Below are 25,586 nucleotides of genomic sequence, written 5' to 3' on the forward strand. Positions count from 1 at the left end.
ATATCAAATACTTACTAACTGGTACAAAAAAACTAATGTTGACATTTTATAATCTGGACTGGTTGTTTACGTGTAAAGTGTGCCGATTGTGTAATATATGTTGATACTCAGTGGGGATGGGAAACAAAAATAAATGTTGTATACTCTGAAAACGTGTTTGGATGGAATATGTTAACATTAACATTGGATGTCCATTTACTTTTCATTTTTAAACAGTACATTCAACCAACCTAAGTTTGAGTCATGTTTTTTTTATACGATTAATTGTTGTTGACTGAGGAGAAATTACACCTTTTCTTGATGTCTTGGAAGCAGTAGTGGGAGACATGAGGATGTTGGGGGAGCAGACTGAGGATAGGGGGGTGTCACCAGTTCCCCATGTTTGAGACAACACACTCTAATCATCATGTCCATCTCACCACTGGGCTCCAATTACTTACCAGATGCTCAAACAATGATTTCCCATTCCACCAAGGAACTGTCAAATATAAACAATGATTTCCCATTCAACCAAGGAACCTTAACAGTTAAAAGACAGCCATCGGTCTTGTGCTGTCTTTCCCTGTGTCTACAGAACAGGCCAGTGTGAGAGAAAGGCCATTAGACCAACGTAATGTTAAACTGACTGAGAAAATACCTTAAAGTCTTACAGTACCTTCAGAATGAGTTCAGTATTGCTTAATTCAAAGAGTATTTAGAGTAGGAACACACAGGAACTCAAATGGACTTCAGGTGAGCTTTTTTATTGAGGCCATGTACAATAGCGCTTCATCACATGATCCATGTCTAGAACCGTGTACAACGTCCCTCTTACAAAAACAAAATTCCGCAGCAGAAAGCCATGACACTATGTTAGTATACTGTGAATCGTAGGGAGAGACAGATCAGGAGCGTACGAATGGGTTTAGAGAGTACAGAGTTACAACAGCAGCAGAAGTAGCATGACAGCCCAAAATGTGGTTTTGTTTACTCTTCTCATGAGCTCAATTCCAGCCCAGGGGTCCCAAGTTACCTAACGGTCAGATACGGTTTTCTATGGAGAGAAATAGAAAACTGAAGAATCCTTTCCCGATTATCACTTTTGTCTTCATTTCCTACAAAAATATTGCACGACAATCTGAATATACAACAATTGAAGAGAGATCAACAAGTAGCAGCCAAGCCAGCTTCAACAAGAGCATCACGTCTATTGCACAGAATTTAGTTTAGCTTTCTTTCCCCTTCACCCTTTTTCTTCCATCTCCTGTCTGACCCAAAGAGCCACTTCACCATCTCTGGTCCTATGCTGAAGCAATGGCAGCACAGCCACAGAAACGCACTGTGATTTCAATGAGCCTGGTGAGAATAGAATAGAAGTCATAGGCTGTGTCGAAATCCTGCTTGCCTACTACTTAAACTGCATACGGTGTACTAATCGTACTACATACTATTTAGAACATACTGTTGAGTACAAACGTATGCAGTCAGCAACAAATATCAACATACTACTCATCCATACTGAGAAGGCGCCATGGAATGCGCGCTTGTTCCCCACCATTTAATATTCTTTGTAAGGCGTGCTCCTTATTCTGATTATCAGTTGTTCTCGAACAAACGTGGGCGTGAAAAGACAATTCTCTTCCTCAGTAGTGTGCAGCGTATTCGACTAGATAAAAAAGCTGAAATGAGTATGACATCGGGGCATTTAAAGTATACTAGATTTTCAACATTTCACATACTAAAAAACATTATTTTTTCCCCGCATATTCAAACAGCCTACTATTTAGGAGTATAGCTATGGGTATTCGGGCACACCCGTAGTGATCCTATCCAGTGGCTTTGGGTCCCTTGAGAAGAGAATTACGCTTTCCTTATCCTAAAAGCAGAGCTTTTCCTTCTGTGCCTTACAACAGTTGTAATAGTTTTGTATGGAGTTTGTTTGTGGCCTGTCATGATGACATCACTGTATTGGGGTACAACAGTGGTTGCATTTCTGTAGAGGGTTTGTGCTGGACTGTATTTACACATACATAGAAATGGACATACATTCGTCCATAATTGAGAACAACTTTCAAAGGCCAAGAACTTTACACAATCACAGCCTAACTGCTCTGAGTATTTATCAAAATCAGACCCAACACCCGTCACCAAACCACATAAATAAAGACCGATATACATACAATAAAACAAAAAGAAATCCACGTGTTCCTGTATCTTACACAACAACACTCATCACAAAATTAACCAAATAAATGAATTTTCTGCCATAAATACATAAATACTTTGCATCTATCAATAAGAATTTGAACAGCAAGCATTTAGTCTCAAGTAACATGATCGGATAAAACCACCACCACCATCATATTTGAGTTGAGTTTTAGTCCAGGGTTATTATATCCATACAAATAAACCATTTGGACGGGGGGTAAGAAAACAGGTGCTTAATCAAATAACTTAATTAGAAACAACTATTACATCCCTATATCCCTTCCCCCAGAAAACAAGTAACAGAAAGTAATAACATGTACAGTTAATATGCTGGTTAAACAATGGGTCATATACATAGTCAAACATGTTTGGCCTCGGTGACAAACACTAAACCGAGGATGACAGGGATAGACCACTATCTTCCCCACATTATTGCCCATTTCATTGAATTATCACATGAGCTTGTAGTTCCAGAACCTCCAAAAACTAAAAAAAAAGAAGAGAAAAGTCATGGGTGACCTCAAAAACTTGATTATGCATTAATTAAAAGTACTCAAACAGAAGATATGACTGACATGAAGTACATAATCTGAAACAAAACACATTTCCATATGGTTGAGTATATACAGTATATTATATATATACATATACATATATATATATATATATTTTACACTAATATTTATTTCCTTGCCCAAAGACAATTTAGATAAAAACAGAACCATTTGCAATTTGCATAGCTCCTGCTATGGTGATCACATTTTGATTGTAATCTTATGCCAAATTTGAAAAGTGGTTGCTGTAACTTGAAGTGATAAAATATCAAACAGTTCCATTTAAAACATTGAATACAAACATTTAAGCTCACATTTTCAAGCAATAGGAAAATATGTTTTGTTTCAAGGTGCCTTGTAAGGAAAACAAATGAATTAACGTCAATAAAAGCTAAAATAGAATGGAATATTAATGTACAGTATGTTTTCAACTTTTATTGAATCCAAGCACTTACAGATTGACTTGGGAGACTGCTCTTAATGCCAATTGAAGCAGGTCACAATCTAGCTTTCCAGCTTCCCTTTAAAAGTATGACTAAGAAAACTAGAAAAAAAAACAAGAATGAATCGCATGACCGATTGGTTTACAAAACAACAATTGCACCCTCACCAGACCACTTCAGATAATCTTCAGATGGTAACCTAAACCCCACCACCCCCAAAGAAAAAGATTCCAATGATTTTGTTGTAAGTCTCAAGCCCATGCCTCATCCTCTCTAGTGGAGCGCCTCCACACAAATCTGCTCCTCTGTGATGTCATCCAGCAGCTGAGCCTCCACTGGGCTGCATATGTCACTGTCATAAACCTCTGTCCCCAGTATTGCCTCCTCCAAGGCCCCGCCCTTGGCCTGGAGGCCATGTGGCTCCGAGGGGGAGGTGCCGGCACTATCCACAGACTCCAGGTCCTCGATGCCTGCCCGGTAGTGGATCATGAGCAGGGTGAGAGCCTGGAGCCTCTCCCCAGACTTGGCCAGGGCGGCCGTGATCAGAGCCTTCTTCCGGGCGTCCCCAGTCTCCCTCTCCTCCTGCATCAGGGCGTTGTTGTGCTCCAGCTCCTGGTCGATCTCCTGCTGCAGCTTGTCCAGCATCAGCTCCAGTTTCTGCGAGCGCTCGTCGGTGGGAAGGCCCCGGTACAGGTCCCGGCCAATCTCCTTCACCGCGATGAATACACTGTCATCAAGTCCTCCCTCCCTCCTTACCAGCTTGGTGGTGACGCCGGCTGCATGCTTGGAGGGGCTGGCCCCGGCATAGGTTTCTGTATCGCTGCTCTCGTTGTCTGAGATGTCGGGGGTGTGCACCACGTCAGGCACAACGTCAGCCGCTTGCTCTGCCAGCCGGCTCTTGGGTACCTGGCGGAGGTTGAGCAGACGGGAGCCGGTGTTGATGATGTGGCGGCTGAGGCCTGTGGTGGCGCGGTTGATGGTGGACTTAGCCTCCGGGTCGGCACTGCGTCGGTCTGTGGCGGCCACGCAGAGAGGGTGCTCGGCCAGGCACTTCTCCTGGCACTTCTTGTGGCAGACGTAGGAACAGATCATGCACTGGGAGGCAGCCTTGGTCCACACCTTCTTCTTGCAGTACTCGCACCAGGTGGGGTTCTGGAACTGGGTGTCCTGGAAGTTGTGGCGCACCTCCACCAGCTGCATGGTGCTGTAGGCCAGATCATCACTGGGAATAGAGGAAGGCTGCTCCCTCTCCCTCTCCCTCAGCTCCTCGTCCGGCATACTGGCCTTCTTCTCCCGCTCCGCCAGCCCGCCGCACGTCTCTGACTCTCCATCAGCCAGGTAGCTGAAGTTGAGGATGATGTCTCCGTAGCACAGCTTCTCGTTGAAGCCCTTGTGGGTGCTGAGGCTGCGCAGGGCGGTGCGGCTGACGCTGGCCCTGGGCTCTGGGGCTTCCAGCCTGAAGGTGCTCTGGTACTCAGATGAGGACGTGGACAGACACTCCAGGGCCACGTGCTCCAGTGTCAGGCTGACGTGGCCCAGACACAGAAGGCTGCCCAGCTTGAAGGGGTCTTTGCACCACAGTGCCACGTTAAGGTACTTATGGTTGCTTTCCACCTCTAACACCACAGAGGCATGGCCCCAGTGGGCCGTCCGGTTGCGGAACATCATCTCTGAGGACTCCCACATTGAGTGATCCTCCATGCTGTCTCGGGTGTTGATGGAGCTCTCAGAAACCTTGTCTTTGGCCAGGTCCTGCTTGCTGGGAGTGGAGGGGGGCGCTGGCGGCTCTTCGCAGGGTTCGGGTGCTTTGACTGCTGGCTTTGGTTCGGGCTGTTTCACAGGAGTCGTCAAAACACTGCCTTTGTCACCATTGCTTCCAGTGGAGTGTGTTTGAGTCTTTTCTGGAGTTCTCTCAGCCCCGTTGGTAGCTTCACTCCCCTCCAGCAGACTTTGGGTTTCAGAAGAGGCGGACGTTAATTTAATGTGGGGTCTAGGAGGCACCGGCGGGCGAGTGGGTGGGGGTGGAGGGGGGCCGGTGGGGCGCTGTGGCCCCTCTCCAGGCTCAATGCTCTTGTGTGGCGAGGGCTTCGGTGTGGGTGGGGATCTGGCCGGCGACTGAAGCCCTGCCAGGTTCATTTTACGGTTGAGGATGGGCGATATGCTGCCGAGGGGTTTTGAGGCCAGATTGGTCACAGTCCTTTTGGGGCTTTGGTTTACGGACAGGAAATCCTCCTTGGCCTCCGCGCTACTGCTAAGGGGGTTAGGCTTGGGGTCCACAGTCAAGTCTTCATACTCACAGTCCATGTCTTTGCTGTCGGCTATGTCGGCGAGTGTGGTGATGGGGGCCGGGTCCTCCTCATAGCCCCCCGGCGGAGGGATGAAGCTGGGCTCCTCTAGCTGGCCCAGCCCCTCCTGGAGGGCTCCCAGGCCCACGGTGGGACTCTGGTGACGCACAGGCCTCTCGTACAGGACCAGCACCCTGTCCCCCGCCTGCTTCAGCAGTTTGGGCACTTGGACAGAGGATGTCACTTTGACACCTGCCCGGAAGAAAAATAACATGTTAAAGTCATATTTATATACCAAAACAACATGCATTCCAGTGTTATTGTATGTTTCTGATCTTAAGTCACTTCAAACATTCTCCGGGTTGCCAGATCATGCTAGTTATGTTGCATGGTTTTAGGGTCTTACCTCCAATGGCGATGAGTCGATCGCCCCTCTGCAGGTCTGCCAGGGCAGCAGGAGAGTTGGGAGTGACCGTCTCGATGCTGACATGGACTGCGTCACCCTCACAGGCAGGGACGTGCCTGAACGTCATACCCACATTGCCAAAGGGTCCTTTGATCACCTCCGTCTGAAACACACACACAGACAGAGAGAAACGAACACACATTAGAACTTTCAACTTAGCATCACTTTAAGCTTGCTATGGATTTCAGAACAGTGAAGAAAATGCAGTAAGCCTTATCCTGTAGGCTACTCTGCCTTAAACCATCACAAAACCGTTAAATTGAAGAATGTTAACGGCAGCATACCCTTACAGCATACAAATAAACAACAATATGAGACCTAGTTGAAGAAGTTCATTTCTAGACATTAAGTAAACACGCAGCTTCTGGTGAGGGCCTCCATTTATAGCAGAGGACTAAATGGTATATAGTATATAAAGAGAGAAGACTAATGTTTCAGAACAAGAAGTCTGCCTCCACACTCCGGGTTAGATGACGGTAAAACACTGCATGCTAATTTGGAGATAAAGGAAGGTCTGCAATTATGGGTCAATTTCACCCCTGGAGTTTACCAGATGCCTCAATCACTGTCACAGCACATTGAGCACAAGTCACGTATCCCACCATGCACCTGTTATGATGTCGGGGCAACCTGCTTTGTGTCTCCCTGGGCCAATGCAACATGACAACGTGTTGCTATAGTGCAGTACTTCTAATGTAGAGTCCCCCCCTCTTCTATGCAGATTCTCATAATACCATGTCATCATGGGACGATTCCAACTATCAAAATGGCATACACACCAACACAACTATAGAATTGTGGAGGAAGTTGATGTCTGTCAGATCTTGAATGTGAGGTCAAATGTGATGAGAGATTGATGGTTGTGGGAGGAGAGGAAGAAGAGGGGATAGGTAGGAGGGGAAGTGGTCTGGGAGACAGAGGGGACTCAGAGAACCCAGAGAGACGGCGACAAACGACTGTAATTTCCCAGCTGTCATTTGTTCTAATTCTCGAGGAGGGCACTGATCGAGTTAGGGGCGGGGATGAAGAAGCAGATGTTCTATACGAGTTGACAAGCAGAGGGTAGTTGATTCATTTGAAGCTGACGGATGATTTCAAACCTTGGATAAGGACCTTCAGGAGAAATTTGGCAATAAAGAGATCAGTCCAGAACCTAAGCTACATGTGGGTCTATCACAATGTGACACGGTAGGCAAGAACAGCTCATAATGGTCTCTACTTCTATTAAAAATGTTTCAGGTATTTTTACGACAAAAAAAACAATTTACTGTTGTACAAACATTTGGAAATCAAACGATTGTGCAATCATACAGTATTGCTGATTATCTTGACTATGTTCACACGTGGTTTAAAAAGACTTCCAGTACTATAGAAACATAACAAATAGTGTGTGAACCATAAAAATAGCCTGTAGGCCTCGTCACAATGGTGGCAACTGACAGGAATATGGTGTGGACAACAGTTGTTCAGTCAGTCCTATTACCGGTCTCTAAATCCTGTAGACCAAGGAACCTGCCTTTTCATTTGAAACTTTCCTAATTAATTTAATGCAGGTCCCTGCCTCAAGGCTCATCCGGATCTGGCCACATTGCACCCCCTTTCCTAGAATGCCCTAATTACATTTAAAAGCCAACAGGTGTTAGTGGGGAAACAATGAGGGCTGCAAAGCAAATAAAACACTAAGTTCACCCAACGATGTACGGCAGCTGTAAAGACAACAAAATGTGCACAAGAGCCTATAAATCGTCAAGGTATTGCCATGTTAGGCTACATTGTGCACAAGTCAATGATGAAGAACACTGTGTATCTTTGAGTAGCCATTTGGTAGTGTCTCATGAATAGCTGGCCCGCGCAAGCAATATTTGATTCTGAGTTCTGATATTAGGCATTTGGCTGCTGGCATATACTCTCTCACACAAAGCCAATTTTTCATATGTGTCAAAACTCTTCCATCAGAGTTGACAGCATGGTCTTGTCATAATTGAGCAGGAAACAATACATATATTGTATGTAGGAAAGTCAAACTATGGGGCACAATCTTGCCAAAGAAAACACATTTTTCCCCCTTTCTAATGGAAGAGGCCAGTGAGATTCAGAAGAGGGTCTGAAACCACTTACAGACAAATAAATAAAGCAATTCAAGCTCAACAAGTAGCTGGGCAGGAGTGAATATCAAGGGTGCTGCTGCTATTACTGAGGCTAATATCTTCTTTGTGCCAGGAGAGGAAACGCTGTGTGATCTAAACCTGAGGCTTTCATCTGGGGATGTCTGCCTCTGAAAGCATTGCACTCCACTTCAGTCGCTGGTTATGATGCATGTCAATCGCAAATCACACACAAGGCTGCGACTGACAAAAGACAATTGAACATCAGATCGAATGGCCTGCTATACACTGCTATAGTCACTAAGCAAATTCAATTGAGTGAAAACCATCAGCTGGACCCTCATGTGTTTCAGCATCCATCCTGAAGAAATACTGATCTCTGCATTAGCCATTCAGTCAGACACAAACCTAAAAAGCATTCAAACAAAAATGGTTTTCATGTTACTGCACCAGTAGTGAGTGTTTCACGGTATCAATACTTTGTGATAAAGCTCAGCAGGAGGGTTAGGCTTGATGCTCATATGTATGCCTTAAACAGATCTCCTACACATCCTATTCATCTGATAGGCCTGTCACCTCTTGAAGGCGCTCACTAGAACTACAGAGTATTTAGTAAGACTAAACAAAAGAAGAAAGAGCGAATACTCTCTGTTATGACTGTTCTACGGCAACACCCTGAGAGAGACATCCTGTGTCAATGTCCCCGTTTTCCCCAACAGAGGGGGCTTCATTATCCTAAAACGCTCACAGAGAGGCGTCATTGAGCGGCAATTATGGTTTACTTGCAAGGATGAACACCAACTAAAGGGCAATTACGGAGGAGACGGTGGGAGCTGCGTAGGATTTAGCCAGGCCAATAACGTCAGGGAGCAGGTAAACGGCTGCTGCCTCTCACCAGGGCCGTGGCGTGCAGTGCCCGCTCCACATCCATTTACACCGCTGCTGTACACAGTCCCTAAAGATCAGAAGGTCTGGCCCACAGATGGCCTATCTGTCATTAGCTGAAGAGGCCACACACCTCCCGAGGAAGAATATTCATTCATCAGCATAACTGTCCCCTGGAGCTGGGCGTAAAAGATGTTACCATTTTGCCTTGAGTGACATGTAAATGCAGTGACATAACACTAGAAAGCTGTGCAGTTAGATGACGAAGTTGAGGGGCAGCAGCAAAATACATGATAGAATAAATCTATGCTTGTATCTCTAAGTTACAGCACTTCAAGTACCCATTTGGAAAAATGTTCACCATGCACTAAGCTATGCGGTGATCATATATTTTTCTGTAAAGGTAGTAAGTTTGGTGAGTCAACACCATTTATGACGAATACAACTCTACTGCATCTTTTGTTCATTTACTGTTCACAGGGTCCCATGTACACTACAGGAAGCATCACACTAAAAACCACAATACACCCACAAACACAATTGTATGCTCTGCTAAGCTAACACATTGCCGTTGAACAAAATGTATAAATACGTGACATTGTGCACTGCAATTGTAATGACAGGCCATCTGAAACTACAATTGGTGAGAAACAAATTACCCATGTAGCAGATGCCAAGATTTGAGCAAATATGCCAAGTGACATCAACGTTTGAGGTACATGGATGGTTTACTGCAGAGCGTGTGTGTGTGTGTGTGTGTGTGTGTGTGTGTGTGTGTGTGTGTGTGTGTGTGTAGGTGTTGAGGGACAGTCATTGAAGCCATTGTGCTGATAAACACAGTATCCTTGTGTATACACCTGTTGCTCGAGCGATGCCGCTGTCCAATCTGCCTCCTCCTCCACCCCCTGGGTCATCTGCATACGAGAGCAGAGTTTTTTGTGAAGTGCAAATAGTGCCCTCTCCCCTCCCACGTGATATGTGCACAACACTCACATGGCGGACAAGATAGAGAACCTCTACTGAATTTAGTAATAAGACCACTACTCTCTCCCAGGTGCTCATTAAATGGAAAAATCTACCCCAAACCACTAATTCCTATAACTTAGTGTTAAATAACACTAATGTGACAATAATGTTTTGTGTGAACAAATGTTTCATTTGTCATTATAATAAGGTGGGTATCAACACGTGAAAATCATTGTGGAAATCTGTTGCAGCTCAAGTCGACTACAAAACTTGCAATGCTCCATGGGCCGGCTGCAAACGTAGCTATACACAATAATACCAAAGTTAATATCAGCATGTAACGTAGCTAGTAAGCTGTAAAAATCACCTAAACAAACCGCACTCTCACCATTTTCAACCTGCAGATCGATGTGCCACAGAGTGGAGTCTGATATTCGTAATGGCACAATGCAAAGTAACCTGGATTGAAGAGGAAGACAAATAGGAGAAATGTGATGGACCCTCTTAAATATATTTTTTGAGGTAGGAATACAGCAAAAATATGATCAATGGATCCTTCAAGAGAAAACATTGAAATCTGACATGTATGATAGATGTTCTTGCAATCTAAGTCATATTCCTATTAACTTCCAGTGTAATGAGACTATCACAGTTCTACGTCATACTGGACAGATTTCTGCCTACTTGAACACCAATAGCTCAGATACACATGAACACATGAAATGACCCTGGAAATTGATCGAACATCACACAGAGATGCACAAAACAACAAAACGGTCAAAATGGGTGAATCGTTCATTTGGAGAATGTGATCCCGGTCCCACAGCTCTCCTTCAGTGTTACAGTTTAATGTTCACTGATGCTTCATTCAACTAACATAAGAGAAACCAGCATAACCTCTTAAAATATATTTTCAGCTTGACGTTAGTAATCGTTTCAGGTTGATGTTAGTATCCAAGTATTCATAAAAATAATGTGCGTCATTAAACAAGTTTCTGATTATGAAGAAATCAGTGGTGGTCAGTGACGTCTAAGATGAGGACAAATTTTTTTTAAATGATAATGGCCTTATTTCTATTACAACATATTGGATGACTGTCATTCATATTACATTCAACCAGCTCAATGAAACAAAGATAGATTTAGGCTACTACAAATTCAGTTATGTTTTTCCCTGTTTCGCCATTTGCTTCCGTTTAAGAAACGTTTTACAACCGGCTGAATGAATGCACCCCTAATCACATGCAAACACAGTTCACATTGATAGCAGCCACTTAAACAGCATGATCATTTTGGCTGGCCGTTGTAAAATTCCTTCTTACACCGACGCGCTCACCTCCGCTCACCTTTACCCTTCGCTTGTGGACTTCAGTACACGGCACATCAGCTGTCTGACCAGGCAAAAAAAAAAAAAAACTTTCCAAGGCAAACCTTCACATCATAACCACTAACCTCTACAGGCAGCCTACATTGTTGTCACCATGTTAGCTAATGTCATAGTCAACATAGCTACTAGTAGTAACGCGTTAATAAACCTGCTACAATCATGCAGTAAAGTATACAGTCAGCAATCAGTTAAACCGGCAGGCCCCAGTGGCAATACACCAATAAAACCTTGACTTGGAAGAGTTCCAGTGTTGGATAGCCATAGTCAGCCAGCTAACATAACATCCTGCTCTGTTTGAGCCGGGTGTTTGAGTAGGCTAAACTAGCTAGCTGCATTCGCTAGCTAAGTGAACAAAATATAATTGTCTCTTGCTTCTCCATAATTTAAGAAACTAATTTGTTCAAACCAGTTCAACTATTGTCTTTCTCTTAGTCAACTACTCACCACATTTTATACACTTCAGTGCTAACTAGCTGTAGCTTATGCTTGCAGTACCAGATTCATTCTCTGATATTTTGATTGGGTGGACAACATATCAGTTCATGCTGCAAGAGCTCTGATGGGTTTGAGGACGTCCTCCGGAAGACATAATTAAACCTTTGGAAGGGGGTGAGAACCATGAGCCTAATAGGTTTTGTATTGAAGTCAAGGTACTCAGAGGAGGACGGAAACTAGATGTCCTCCGGCAACACTATGGTGCTACAGTGTGTTTTAATCAATTATTTGATGACATGAATATATTTAGCATAGTTAAATTATAAAAAGGATAACCTTTATGTTTCACTTTTTATTTTTATGAATTTCACTGAGGATGGTCCTCCCCTTCCTCTGAGGAGGAGCCTCCACTGTAAGAAATTGAATAGACTGCGGATATAAATAATGGTGTTGAACAAAAACAGACCTGAAATTCAACTAATGAAAAACAATGGGTGCCAAAAAAACTAAAAAAACTCCATTCTACGGAACATTTATTTTTAAAGTTATTTTTTTGTGGCCTTGTACCCTCAAATTACATTGTTTTATTATTTTATGTGGGAGATTTATCTCAAACCTGAGCTGAAGCGACAGAGTAATCTAGTTAACATTGACTAAGAGAACAGACAGCTCTTGGTTGCTTCTCACTGAGGAGAAAACAAACAGGCAGTGTAGCAACAGTGAATGGCCCAGATGTAAATAGCACAATTTACTATCTATTTCAACAAACCTCTCATATCTGTGCTGCCTTGGAGAACAAATGAAAGGTTAATATGACTATTAAGCACTTATCACTGCTTTAAATACACAATCTGTAGCCCCATCCTACGCTTGAGTAAGAATACAGTCAGACATTTTCTTTGATTCATCACGTTATAGTATTTATTCAAATCTCAAAGACTTGGCCAGTACTGAAAAATGTATTCAATAGTTTGTAGATACTATGTGTCTGTGTATTCTTTGTTATTATGTAGCCGAACAAATTCATGTGAAATTCAATGAAAGAGCAATGTTAGATAAGCAGCAAGATAGATGTTCAATTGCAGCACTCCCTACTTCTTAAATGAAGGTCCGTGTGTAGACACACACCATGTTAGATGCTTGACTATAACACAGCAATATCATGACATTAGGAGGAAAAAGGTGCAAAACTAGAGAGGTTAGACAAAACATGCTAAACAAATGCTTGCAGTGATCTCACTATTCTGTCAAAAGGCAAAACATGTTAACGATACCAGCCCCTTCTTTTCCTACTGCCTCCAATTTTCCTTATAATACTGTTTATAGGCCAAGTAGTGCCACAGCCGTAGCTAAACCAGCTTCATCGATGCGCTGCTCGGGTGGTCCAAGGGGTTGCACGTGAGCAGAGCATCTGCCGGATGCTGGTTGGGGCAAACAAATCCTTTTCCCGGTCACTAGGCTGCCCAGTAATCTAATCTAATACCACATGTCAGATCGATTTGTGTATGGTTATAGGGTACAAGTCCCTGCGAGGCAGGCAGGCAGCAATTCGCTGCCATGTCCAATTAGTGGCACCATCGGAGGAGCCTTGGATGGCCACTGGCTATGGGGTCCACATGAGCAGCACTGTTCAAGTTGATTAGCTCCTTTAGAAAAACACTTGGAAATCACAGTTGCAAATTTGAATGAAATGAAAAACCAGTAAATAAAACATGTTGACCCCAACCATTTGAAAGGTCTCCATATGGTTTGGCTGGATTGGGCTGTTTTTTTGCTATATAGAATAGAATGTGTGAGAGATTGAGAGAGTGTGATTGGTTTATATGGCTGGTTATGGCTGCCTGTTTAACATATTATTGTGTATCATAATGGAGGTTTCATAAATAATCTGTTTGGGATACGAAGCAATGCAAGCTGGACTTTTAATTGAAGGAGAAAGCAAACACGTAACTGATATAATTATTGCCTGTCATGGTTGCCCTTTTCTCTTTTGTCAAAACTCAAAACTCTAAATCAGTATTACCTGATCTCCACCAGCCCACTTACAATTTCAACATCAGAATTCATTGAACCAATCAATGTTGTCATATCAGTAAACACTGAAATTAAAGTAGGAAAGCATGAACGGTCCTGATATCAATGACTCAAAGGTTTTTAAAAAAAAGTTTAAATGATGCAACCTATTCAGGATGAATTACCTTTGTTAGGGTCTTATTTTTCAGAGTAAATAACTCATGGACACTAGAGAAGCTTTAACCAAGTTTAATTCTTCCCAAAGGGTCGTCACAGATGTATTCAGACAGCCAAACATTTCTCACCATCACAGGTATATATATCCCACTTAAGACACTCCTCTCGTTCTCACATCCATACATCTTAAGGTTTCACAGGAAAAGGGTAGTATACCCTTATTACGCCATTCAGGGGATCTGAACTGACCTCAACCCCTCCTTCACCTAATCCAAAGAGGTCCATCTGCTTCCCCTACAGCAATCCTTTGATCTCCTCCCTTCCACCCAGCACATTCCACAGCCACTCTTTCTACAGATCTCACTCCTTATATTCTATGGTTCTAAATCTATCATTTTTATTTTTATTTTTTTTATTTCACCTTTATTTAACCAGGTAGGCCAGTTGAGAAGAAGTTCTCATTTACAACTGCGACCTGGCCAAGATAAAGCATAGCAGTGTGAACAGACAACACAGAGTTACACATGGAGTAAACAATAAACAAGTCAATAACACAGCAGGAAAAAAAAAGAGTATTTAATATCACAATGTTCAAAGTTTAGCTGATTCCAACACCTTCAAAGAAAAAATAGCTGAGGGTAAGCAACATATGAAATGAGAGCATAAAATGACACAGTTACAGATGAGAAGCACAATCTGAAAATCCACCAAGTGATCCAGAAGGTAATAAGTTTCAGCATACCACCCTGCATCCCACTGCTGGCTTGTCTAAGCAGGGTCAGTCCTGGTCAGTCCCTTGATGGAAGGAGACCAGATGAGGGCACGCAATCTCCTTAGACTGGAGGGAAGTGAAGGGGACATTGCCCTGCGTAGGGTGCTGTCTTTCAGATGAGGCGTTAACGGGTGTCCTGACTCTTTGTGGTCATAAAAAAATCCCTTTTCACTTATCGTAAGAGCAGGGGTGTTAACCCGGGTGTCCAGACCAATTTCCCAACCTGGCCCCTTTCAATCATAGCCACCTAATGTTCCCTCTGATTGGCATATACCACTCTCCACCATGACAGCAGATGTGTGGTGAGTGTTCTGGCACAAAATGGTTGCCGTGCATCACCCAAGTGGCTGCTACACATTGGTGGTGGAAGAGTTGAGTTTCTCCCCTTACGATGTTAAGCACTTTGAGCACCTACAGTAGGTGGAAAGAACCTATATAAAGTGCAAACAATTTTATTTCCTTTTTCTAATCTTTGACAAAGCTTGCAGTCAAATTTATGCTTGTGTTTGTCATCAAGAGGTTCTTTGAATTTTCATGTTGCTACTGTGGCTTATGATAGCAGACCGGCTTCAAAAGCAAGGGGACAAAGGAGTTGTTATGGAGACGGAAGCGAACACAAAAAAGGTGCTCGTTCACTCGTCCACCCCCCCTTCCTAATTTGCACTTGCATATACAGCCTCCCTTGTAGGTTCTTCACCCACACGTAGTCCACTCAGGTCCGTTTATAGCATGTCCATTGTCCTTCACGCCCAAAGAATTATCTCTCATCAGCATCATGCTTGAACAGTTTTCCAAAATGGAAATAAAACCACCACCTCTCATATCAGCAATTTCCTTTCAAACAGCAAAGAGAGAGAGAGGGATGGCATGACACACTTTTTTTCTTTTCCTTATCACATTGGTATTTAATTCTTTCTTCTTCGTCCTTTGAGCTCCAACGTGCAGCTAGGATCGCCAGGTGCCACTCAGCTCTCTGGAACTTTTCAGGGCTGACTTGCCTGATTAACCCCTTGCATCTCCTCAGCTTGCTTTTGGAACTGATTGGAGCCCGCAGGTAAACAGCAACACAGTGCATTAGTTTGGTCCAGCCACAGTATCAGTCTGGCTAACCACAGTGTATTAGAACATCTCCTGCCAACTAGCCTCCAGCACCTCCTCCAGCACCAGTCTCTCCATTTGCCATTTTATTAGCCTTCTGTTTTGGGGCTGTACTTGCACTCCACATCGTGTGTACTATCAGTTTTGAACAGAGGAAATATGAACTGCAAGCAGAATAAATTCTAAGAAATTACAATTACCATCAATTCATTTCAAACTGAATAAAGTTAAACAGAAGATAAAACATGGACATTGTCAGATGGAATACAAAACTAAAGTACTCCTTCAGTTCATCTGAGCAGTTTGCCAACCTGTGTGATCTACTGTATAGCCTAAGATTCATCTGCTTTGAGTCTAAGGGCTTATTTTCGGCTGGCGTTAGGGCGTCACTAGTGTCAAACGATCAAATCGTATTTGTCACATGCGCTGAATACAACAGGTGTAGACCTTACTGTGAAAAGCCCTTAACTCTATTTGTTAAACTGCATTGTTTAAGAAAATATTTACAAATTAAACTAAAGTAAAAAATGAAAGTAACAAAATTACAAAACAATAACAAGGATATAGACAGGGGGTACCGGTGCCGAGTCAATGTGCGGAGGTACAGGTTAATCGAGGTCATTTGTAAATGTAGGTAGGGGTAAAGTGACTATGCATAGAAAATAGACCGAGTGGTCATTTGATTAATTGTTCAGGAGTCTTATGGCTTGGGGGTAGAAGCTGTTAAGGAGCCTTTTGTACCTAGACTTGGTGCTCAAGTACCACTTGCCGTGCGGTAGCAGAGAGAACATACTTTTATAAGGGTGGATAGAGTCTGATAATTTCTTGGGTCTTCCTCTGACACCGCCTAGCATATAGGTCCTGGATGGCAGGAAGATTAGCCCCAGTGATGTACTGGGCTGTATGCACTACCCTCTGTAGCGCCTTACGGTCGGATGCCGAGCAGTTGCCATACCAGGCGGTGATGCAACCGGTCAGGATGCTCTAGATGGTGCAGCTGTAGAACTTTTTGAGGATCTGGGGACCCATGCCAAATCGTTTTAGACTCCTGAGGGGGAAAATGTATTGTTGTGCCCTCTTCACGACTGTTTTGGTATGTTTGGACCATGATAGTTCGTTGGTGATGTGAACACCAAGGAATTTGAAACTCTCGACCTGCTCCACTACAGCCCTGTCAATATTAATGGGGGCCTGTTTAGCCCTCCTTTTCCTGTAGTCCACGAACAGCTCCTTTGTCTTGATCACATTGAGGGAGAGGTTGTTGTACTGGCACCACACTCGCAGGTCTATGACCTCCTCCCTATAGGCTGTCTCATCGTTGTCGGTGATCAGGCCTACCACTGTGGTGTCGTCAAGCAAACTTAATGTTAGTGTTAGATTTGTGCTTGGCCACAAATTTGTGGGTGAACAGGGAGTACAGGAGGAAACTAAGCACGCACCCCTGAGGGGCCCTGGTGTTGAGGATCAGCGTGGTGTATGTGTTGTTACCTTACCACCTGGGGGGGACCCGTCAGAAAGTCCAGTTGCAGGAGGAGGTGCTTAGTCCCAGGGTCCTTAGCTTAGTGATGACCTTTGTGGGCACTATGGTGTTGAATGCTGAGCTGTAGTCTATGAATAGCATTCTCACATAGGTGTTCCTTTTATCCAGGTGGGAAAGGGCAGTGCTGAGCGCGATTGAGATTGCTTCATCTGTGGACCTGTTTAAGGCGGTATGAGAATTGGTGTGGGTCTAGGGTTTCTGGGATGATTGTGTTGATGTGAGCAATGACCCACCTTTCAAAGCACTTCATGGCTACCGACGTTAGTGCTAGTCATTTAGGCAGGTCACCTTCACATTCTTGGGCACAGGGTCTATGGTGGTCTGCTTGAAACATGTAGGTATTACAGACTCGGTCAGGGAGAGGTTGAATATATCAGTAGACACTTGCTCTGAGAACATGTCCTGGTACTCCATCTGGCCCTGCGGCCTTGTGAATGTTGACCTGTTTAAAAGGTCTTGCTCACATCGGCTACGGAATGCGTGATCACACAGTTGTCCGGAATAGCTGGTGCTCTCATGCATGCTTCAGTGTTGCTTGCCTCGCGTCACTGGGCAGCTCGCGGCTAGGTTTCGGTTTGTAGTCCATAATAGTTTGCAAGTCCTGCCACATCCGACGAGCATCAGGGCCGGTGTAGTAGGATTCAATCGTAGTTCTGTATTGACACTTTGCCAGTTTGATAGTTTGTCTGAGTGCATAGCGGGATTTCTTATAAGCTTCCGGATTAGTGCCCCGCTCCTTAAAAGCGGCAGCTCTAGCCTTTAGCTCGGTTCGGACGTTGCCTATAATCCATGGCTTCTGGTTGGGATATGTACATACAGTCACTATGGGGATGAAGTCATCGATGCACTTATTGATGAAGCCGGTGACTGAGGTGGTGTACTCCTCAATGCCATTGGATGAATCCTGGAACATATTCCAGTCTGTGCTAGTAAAACTGTCCTGTAGCGTAGTATAATCTGATTACTTCCTTATTGGAGCAAGTTACTGGTACTTCCTGCTTTAGTTTTGCTTGTAAGCAGGAATCAGGAGGATAGAATTAAGGTCAGATTTGCCAAATGGAAGGCGAGGGAGAGCTATGTATGCTTCACTGTGTATGGAGTAAAGCTGGCCGAGAGTCCCCCCCCCACTGGTTGCACATGTGACAATGCTGGTAGAAATGAGGTAAAAAGGATTTAAGTTTGCCTGCATTAAAGTCCCCGGCCACTAAGAGCGCCGTGTCTGGATTAGCATTTTCTTGTTTGCTTATGGACTTATACAGCTCGTTGAGTGCATTCTTAGTGCCCACATTGGTTTGTGGTGTTAAATAGACAACTACGAATTCTCACAAGGCACCCCGACCTTCTCCATGTATCCCTGTCTTTTCTTCACACTAATGACAGGGATTTGGGCCTGGTCTCTGGGAAGCAGTATATCCTTCGAGTAGGACTTATTAAATAAAAAAAATCTTCTTCCGGTTCGAAGTGAGTAATTGCTGTTCTGATGTCCAGAAGCTATTTTTGGGAGTGATGCACTGATATTACATTTTTGGCCGACACCTATATCCAATATTTTCCTTGCAAAAAAATTATACCAATAACCGATATTTACAATTTTTGTGGCCTTTTAAGCATTCTAGTACAGTTAAATAGGTAACACACACACCTGGATGCACCAGTCTAAGGCACTGCATCTGTGCAAGAGACGTCACTACAGTCCCTGGTTCGAATCCAGGCTGTATCACATCCGGCCGTGATTGGGAGTCCCATAGGGCAGCGCAAAATTGGCCTAGCGTCGTCCGGGTTTGGTCGTGGTAGGCAGTCATTGTAAATAAGAATTAGTTCTTAACTGACTTGCCAAGTTAAATAAAGTTTACACACACAAACTAAAAAGTTATTTTGTTGGCATTTACGTATGTTCCCATTACCAGTAAAACATAATCAATACCCATTTCTTTCACTTACTTGCTGTGCTGTTTCATTGTTCATTTGTTCAGTCGTTTCATTCTCAACCAGGATTTCTATGGAACGCCGTTTGAATCTCTGCATGTCAAAAAAGATACGTCAAATAACGCTATTTGACGTGTCAAATAAGTTTGTTGACCAATCAGGACCTGAATATGACTGCACGTCACAAAATAATTTAACCCGTTCATTGATTACACTCGTATTTCATATGTCACAATTCATCGATACATATGCTATGATGCTGGTAAAGTTGTCTAGCGCACCTACAGCGCTGGTCATTAAAAAAAAGCTTGCTATCTCATGGATGCAAATATTTTTCTTCCCCAAAAACAGCAAAACGACAATGTTTCAGTAGCTATCGTTAGCTAACTAACAATATAGCTAGGTGTCATCTAAAATAACCCTCATTTATAAGACAATTCTTATTTGATTAATGGTGGTCAGACCCATCAATGTGAAGCTAGCCACAATAAGGATTAGCCACAATAGTGGACTTTGCGGTTAGCCTTCAATATAAAAGTATGGCATAATTCTACTCTTTGTATTCATTGGCATTACTATCAATGGTATACTTTTAGTTTGAAAGCAAACCTCAAAATCCAGTATTGTTCCTGATCCTTATTGTGCATAGCTTCCCAACACATAACCCGGTCCGGTCGAGCCTCACTAGCCAGAAGAAGCTAGCTGGCTGCTTATAATGTTAGCTTTGAGTAACAGGGTTTAGTAGCTGGCTAGCTATTAATTTTCATATTCTGAAGTTCAATTTCTATAGGCGAACAACAAGTGGCAACCTAGCTAATACTTACTCAAGTAAGTAAAAAGCAAAACTAAAGCAGGAAATACCAGTAACTTGCTCAATAAGGAAGTAATCAGATGATGCTACTAAATCATTGCTAAGAATAATGAAAATGACTGCAGTTTCTACTGGTCATTGTTTTCAGGCTGGTTGTATTGGTGCTAGCTAGGTACCAAGCTAAAGCTAGCTACCCCAAGAAGTTGCGGTCAAACAAATGATGCTTTATTACCAACGCGGTATTGTAAACAGACCGTCTTGCAGAGTTTCTTGAACAGCTTTGACAGTGCTACTGCATCTTTTTTTGACACGCAAAGGCTTTCCATAGTATGTATGTCGGGAAGCTATTATACTCTTTTTTTTAACTAGGCAAGTCAGTCATGAACAATTTCTTATTTACAATGACTGCCTCGGAAAAGTGGGTTAACTGCCTTGTTCAGGTACAGAACGACAGATTTTTTACTTTGTCAGCTCGGGGATTCGATCTAGAAACCTTTCGGTTACTTGCCGAATGCTCCAAGCACCCAAGCTAATAGCAGTGACGCCATTACTGTGTAACTCCGGTAGGGCAACATCTGAAAAATTGCACAATTGGTAGTGTGTACCGGTGCTGGACCAGTCAGCAAAAGCCAACATCACCCATGACAGAGAACAGTTGATTGTCAAGGGCAATGAATTCCATTATCTTGGCTTTAATGGATTTCGCCTTTGAGTTGTCTCGCTGAAATGTCCTTACTATTTCAAATGACTGCTCGACCTGTTGACTGCTCGAGCTACACAGCAGACATTGTGGGCTAGGTTAGGAATGCTATGTTGCAACAGAGAAGGTAGCAGCAACTTTATGTAAAAAATAAGTTACAAACAATGCAAAAAAATAAATACAAAATAGCAGTTGGTTAGGAGCACGTAAAACGGCAGCCATCCTCTCCGGCGCCATTATCCAAAGTGCTAATTTCAGGCAGCGCCGACAGGGATATTTAAAACCAACCAAAAGCTGGTTTTAGCGGTACCACTGATGTTTTAGTTTTATTGGATTAAAAACCAAGCATAGCCTCCCCTCCTCTCTATGAAGGCTTTTTTTTGTCTGCCCAATGCAATTGCAAAGTAGTCAAGACTGTCCGATAAAGGGTTTGGCTTCTGTGACCACTTGGAAACTAATCTTAAACACCAAAGCTTTATTAAAATATCAAGTTTGAGAGGAGTAAAACTGAGCTGACATTCCCTTTTCATCTATGCATTGTAGGCAGGCACACATTTTAGCTATGCAGGTCCCGTTTTGGATGTGCGTCAAACCCTCCATAGTCTGCTCTGTTTTAATATTACATGCCCACAGAGAAAATGATGGCGCCTTGAAGTGTGACAGACTATTTAAAACAAGTTGTTTCGTTTTGATTATAATTCTCTTTTTAGTCCTTAACAATAATTAATTTAATCTTGCTTATTGACAATGTTTGGCATGTCCATGCCAAAATGCAATTTAGATTGGACCTAACCCCTATATCAGTGTGAATGCCATTGAAGCCACGCAATTACTGAAAATTGGATCAAGTTAACCCATTTAGCAAAGATGGGACAGGTCTACCTTTTGTCATTTCATTTCCGTAAGTTATTTAACAAACTATTTTAGACTAACTTTGGAATTGAAGTTGATTCCAAGGCAATACATAAAATACCATAAATACAGACCTGAAGCAACCACATATTTCGCCATGGAGCACGTTCTGATTGGCCAGTGAGGGGCCAAGCCTCAACACAATCACAACATGTTTATTCATCGAAACCCAGCCCTTTCGAGCCAACGCCAACAAGTGTGCCAACAATTGTGATTTCTGACACCCACGAACCTATAGCGCAACTACCTACACTTAGATTTACTATTGCGTAAAGTTTGTTAAAAATAGAGCCGTAAACCAAAGCCAATTCCAACAAAAAATATAATTATACCAGAACTAATAGAACATCCTGGGACAATTCTGACATACAGCAGCAAATAACGTAAGGTAATTTGCGTTCTAATGAGCAACGCTGTCCAAGGCATCAGATAAAGGCATTCTGAGCACAATTGACAGGAAGTCAGTAATGCGGTTGGGGTGAGGTTCGTCATGCACACTATCGCCCGTCAATTCCGCCTTCACTGCTGCAAGCCCCCTTCCGATGTGAATTGATTGTAAATATAATGATAACCAGCCGACGAGATCTGGTGCCCGTTTCTTTAATATGTTACCACCTTGCAGACACACAGCTGTAAACAGGATTAGAGTGGGCCATTTAAAAATCTGCCACACCTACAATAGGAGGAAGGGGCTGATAACTGTCACACACTGTGGCAGCCAATGTGTTTGCTATGTAACAGATTGAGGTGACAGCAGTCCCCAAAATGGCTAGATCATCAACCCCACTGGGTTGAGAAACAAAGTATTTTACCAGCTTTTGAGAGCATTGAATCATGTCAATATGTTTTCCTAACCATTAGTATGTGTCAAAAGACATTTTGTCCACTGAAAGGTTACCTACACTCAGTGGTCAGTTTTTTGGTACACGACCACGTTCACGAAAATGGTTCGCTCCTACAGAGTGAGTCAAATGGCCGTGGCATGCCATATACACTAACAGTCAAAAGTGACTCATTCAAGGTTTATTTTTATTTTTTTTACCATTTTATACATTGTAGAATAGTGAAGACATCAAAACTATGAAATAACATATGGAATCATGTAGAGAAAAAAAAGTGTTAAACAAATCAAAATATATTTGATGTTTTACATTCTTCAAAGTAGCCACCCTTTGCCTTGACAGCTTTACACACTCTTGGCATTCTCTCAACCAGATTCTTGAGGTTGTCACCTGGAATGCATTTCAATTAACATGTGTGCCTTCTTAAAAGTTAATTTGTGATAGAAGATGACACTATTTGGTAAAAGTTCATATGGAAAAAACACGTCACATGCACCGAAAACAACAGACAATGAAAAAATGAAATTTTTTGGTTACTACATGGTTCCATATGCCACTTCATAGTTTTGATGTCTTCTTCACTATTATTCTACAATGTAGAAAATAGTACAAATAAACAAACCCTTGAATGGGTAGGTGTTATAAAACTTTTGACCGGTAGTGTGCAGACGGGCATCAAAGCATTCAGTTAAGGTTTGATTGAACGTTAGAATGGGCAAAACGAGTGACCTAAGCTACTTTGAGCGTGGTATGATCGTCGGTGCCAGGCGCACTAGTCCCAGTATCAAATCAAATTTTATTTGTCACATACACATGGTTAGCAGATGTTAATGCGAGTGTAGCGAAATGCTTGTGCTTCTAGTTCCGACAATGCAGTAATAACCAACGAGTAATCTAGCTAACAATTCCAAAACTACTACCTTATACACACAAGTGTAAAGGGATAAAGAATATGTACATAAAGATATATGAATGAGTGATGGTACAGAGCGACATAGGCAAGATGCAGTAGATGGTATCGAGTACAGTATATACATATGAGATGAGTATGTAAACAAAGTGGCATAGTTCAAAGTGGCTAGTGATACATGTATTACATAAAGATGCATTATATGATATAGAGTACAGTATATATGTATACATATGAGATAAATAATGTTGGGTATGTAAACATTATATTAAGTAGCATTGTTTAAAGTGGCTAGTGATATATTTTACATCAATTCCCATCAATTCCCATTATTAAAGTGGCTGGAGTTGAGTCAGTATGTTGGCAGCAGCCACTCAATGTTAGTGGTGGCTGTTTAACAGTATGATGGCCCTGAGATAGAAGCTGTTTTTCAGTCTCTCGGTCCCAGCTTTGATGCACCTGTACTGACCTCGCCTTCTGGATGATAGCGGGGTGAACAGGCAGTGGCTTGGGTGGTTGTTGTCCTTGATGATCTTTATGGCCTTCCTGTAACATCGGGTGGTGTAGGTGTCCTGGAGGGCAGGTAGTTTGCCCCCGGTGATGCGTTGTGCAGACCTCACTACCCTCTGGAGAGCCTTTCGGTTGTGGGCGGAGAAGTTGCCGTACCAGGCGGTGATACAGCCCGACAGGATGCTCTCGATTGTGCATCTGTAGAAGTTTGTGAGTGCTTTTGGTGACAAGCCGAATTTCTTCAGCCTCCTGAGGTTGAAGAGGCACTGCTGCACCTCCTTCACGATGCTGTCTGTGTGGGTGGACCAATTCAGTTTGTCTGTGATGTGTACGCCGAGGAACTTAAAACTTACTAACCTCTCCACTACTGTTCCAGCTGTTTCCTGAAGTCCACAATCATCTCCTTAGTTTTGTTGACGTTGAGTGTGAGGTTATTTTCCTGACACCACACTCCGAGGGCCCTCACCTCCTCCCTGTAGGCCGTCTCGTCGTTGTTGGTAATCAAGTACCTCAGAAACGTCTGGCCTCCTGGGCTTTTCACAAATGACAGTGTCTAGGGTTACCATGAATAGTGCGACAAACTAAAAAAGTCCAGTCAGCGGCAGTCCTGTGGGCGAAAACAGCTCGTTGATGAGAGGTCGAAAGAGAATGGAAAGAATTGTGCAAACTAACGGGCAGGCCATAAACAGGCAAATTACGGCACAAGACAACAGTGGTGTGCAGAACGGCATTTCTGAACCCACAACTCGTGGGTCCTTGTCATGGATGGGTTATTTCAGCAGACGACCACATCGGGTTCTACTCCTATCAGCTAACAACAAGAACAAGCAGCACCAGTGGGCACATGATCACTAACACTGGACAATTGAGGAGTGGAAAAACATTGGCTGGTCCAACGAATCCCAGTTCCTGTTGCGTCATGCTGATGGCATGGTGGTGTGGCGAATGTTTTCCAGGCACACCGTAGATCCCTTGATACCAACTGAGCAACGTTTCCATGACCTGAAGAATTAAGAAGGTTCTGGAGGCAAAAGGGTACTAGATGGATGCACCTAATAAACTGGCCACAGTGTATATTATCACTGAAAGGATACATCAGGGAATTGAATGGCTACACCTACAAGATTAAATCATTTAAAATACCTGATAAATCATGTACTTTTTCTACATCCTCACCATGTCGATCAAACATTTCCCTCGAGACAGGAGCTTTATAGCTCTGTCACACAATAAGGGAGCCAGTCAGTGCACTGTGTATACCACGCCGGTATGGTGGAGTTTAGGGTTGTCTGGAGCCCATCAGCCCATGGGCCTGAATGAGCCTCATCTTCGCAGGGCAGAATGAGCAGGGGCAGGTGAGGTGGAAGAGAGCGCGTGCGCATGCGAGAAAGAGGAGTCTATTGACAGCCTTTCATCAGCCGTCAGGGAGGGCAAAGGCGCAGTGTGGATTAAAGACACACAAACACACACACACTGAAATGGAACATCAAACAGAGGCAAGTGGAGAGCTGCGTCAGAGCACCTCTGATCACCCCAATGGGCACAGGAAGTGCCCCCTCGCTATCTCTACATACCAGTGCTGGTGAGATGCTGAAGGCCAGACTGCAGAGATGAACTGGGGGAGTTGTTCAAGGTGAATTGGCAAAATGAAAGGATCCTTTG

General features: G+C 43.3%; 1 protein-coding gene across 2 annotated transcripts in view; it reads right to left on the minus strand.

The window, feature by feature from the left end:
* Positions 1-722: 722 nt before the first annotated feature.
* LOC118369659 (PDZ domain-containing protein 8-like) overlaps positions 723-25,586 on the minus strand; it is a 70,474-nt gene continuing 45,610 nt past the window's right edge. The window contains exons 4-6 of one of the 2 annotated variants that reach the window (XR_008095061.1): positions 5,876-6,038; positions 3,197-5,721; positions 723-2,673 (exon numbers count right to left, since the gene is read on the minus strand). Coding sequence is in view for 1 of the 2 variants with exons in the window: in XM_052498498.1 (XP_052354458.1) it covers positions 3,458-5,721; positions 5,876-6,038 (2,427 nt within the window). In the remaining variant the exon portion in view is untranslated. Of the gene's footprint in view, positions 5,722-5,875; positions 6,039-25,586 lie in introns of both variants that reach the window. The other variant, XM_052498498.1, reaches the window with a different exon arrangement.

This window comes from Oncorhynchus keta, chromosome 36, assembly GCF_023373465.1.
Source record: "Oncorhynchus keta strain PuntledgeMale-10-30-2019 chromosome 36, Oket_V2, whole genome shotgun sequence".
Taxonomy (NCBI): Eukaryota; Metazoa; Chordata; class Actinopteri; order Salmoniformes; family Salmonidae; genus Oncorhynchus; species Oncorhynchus keta.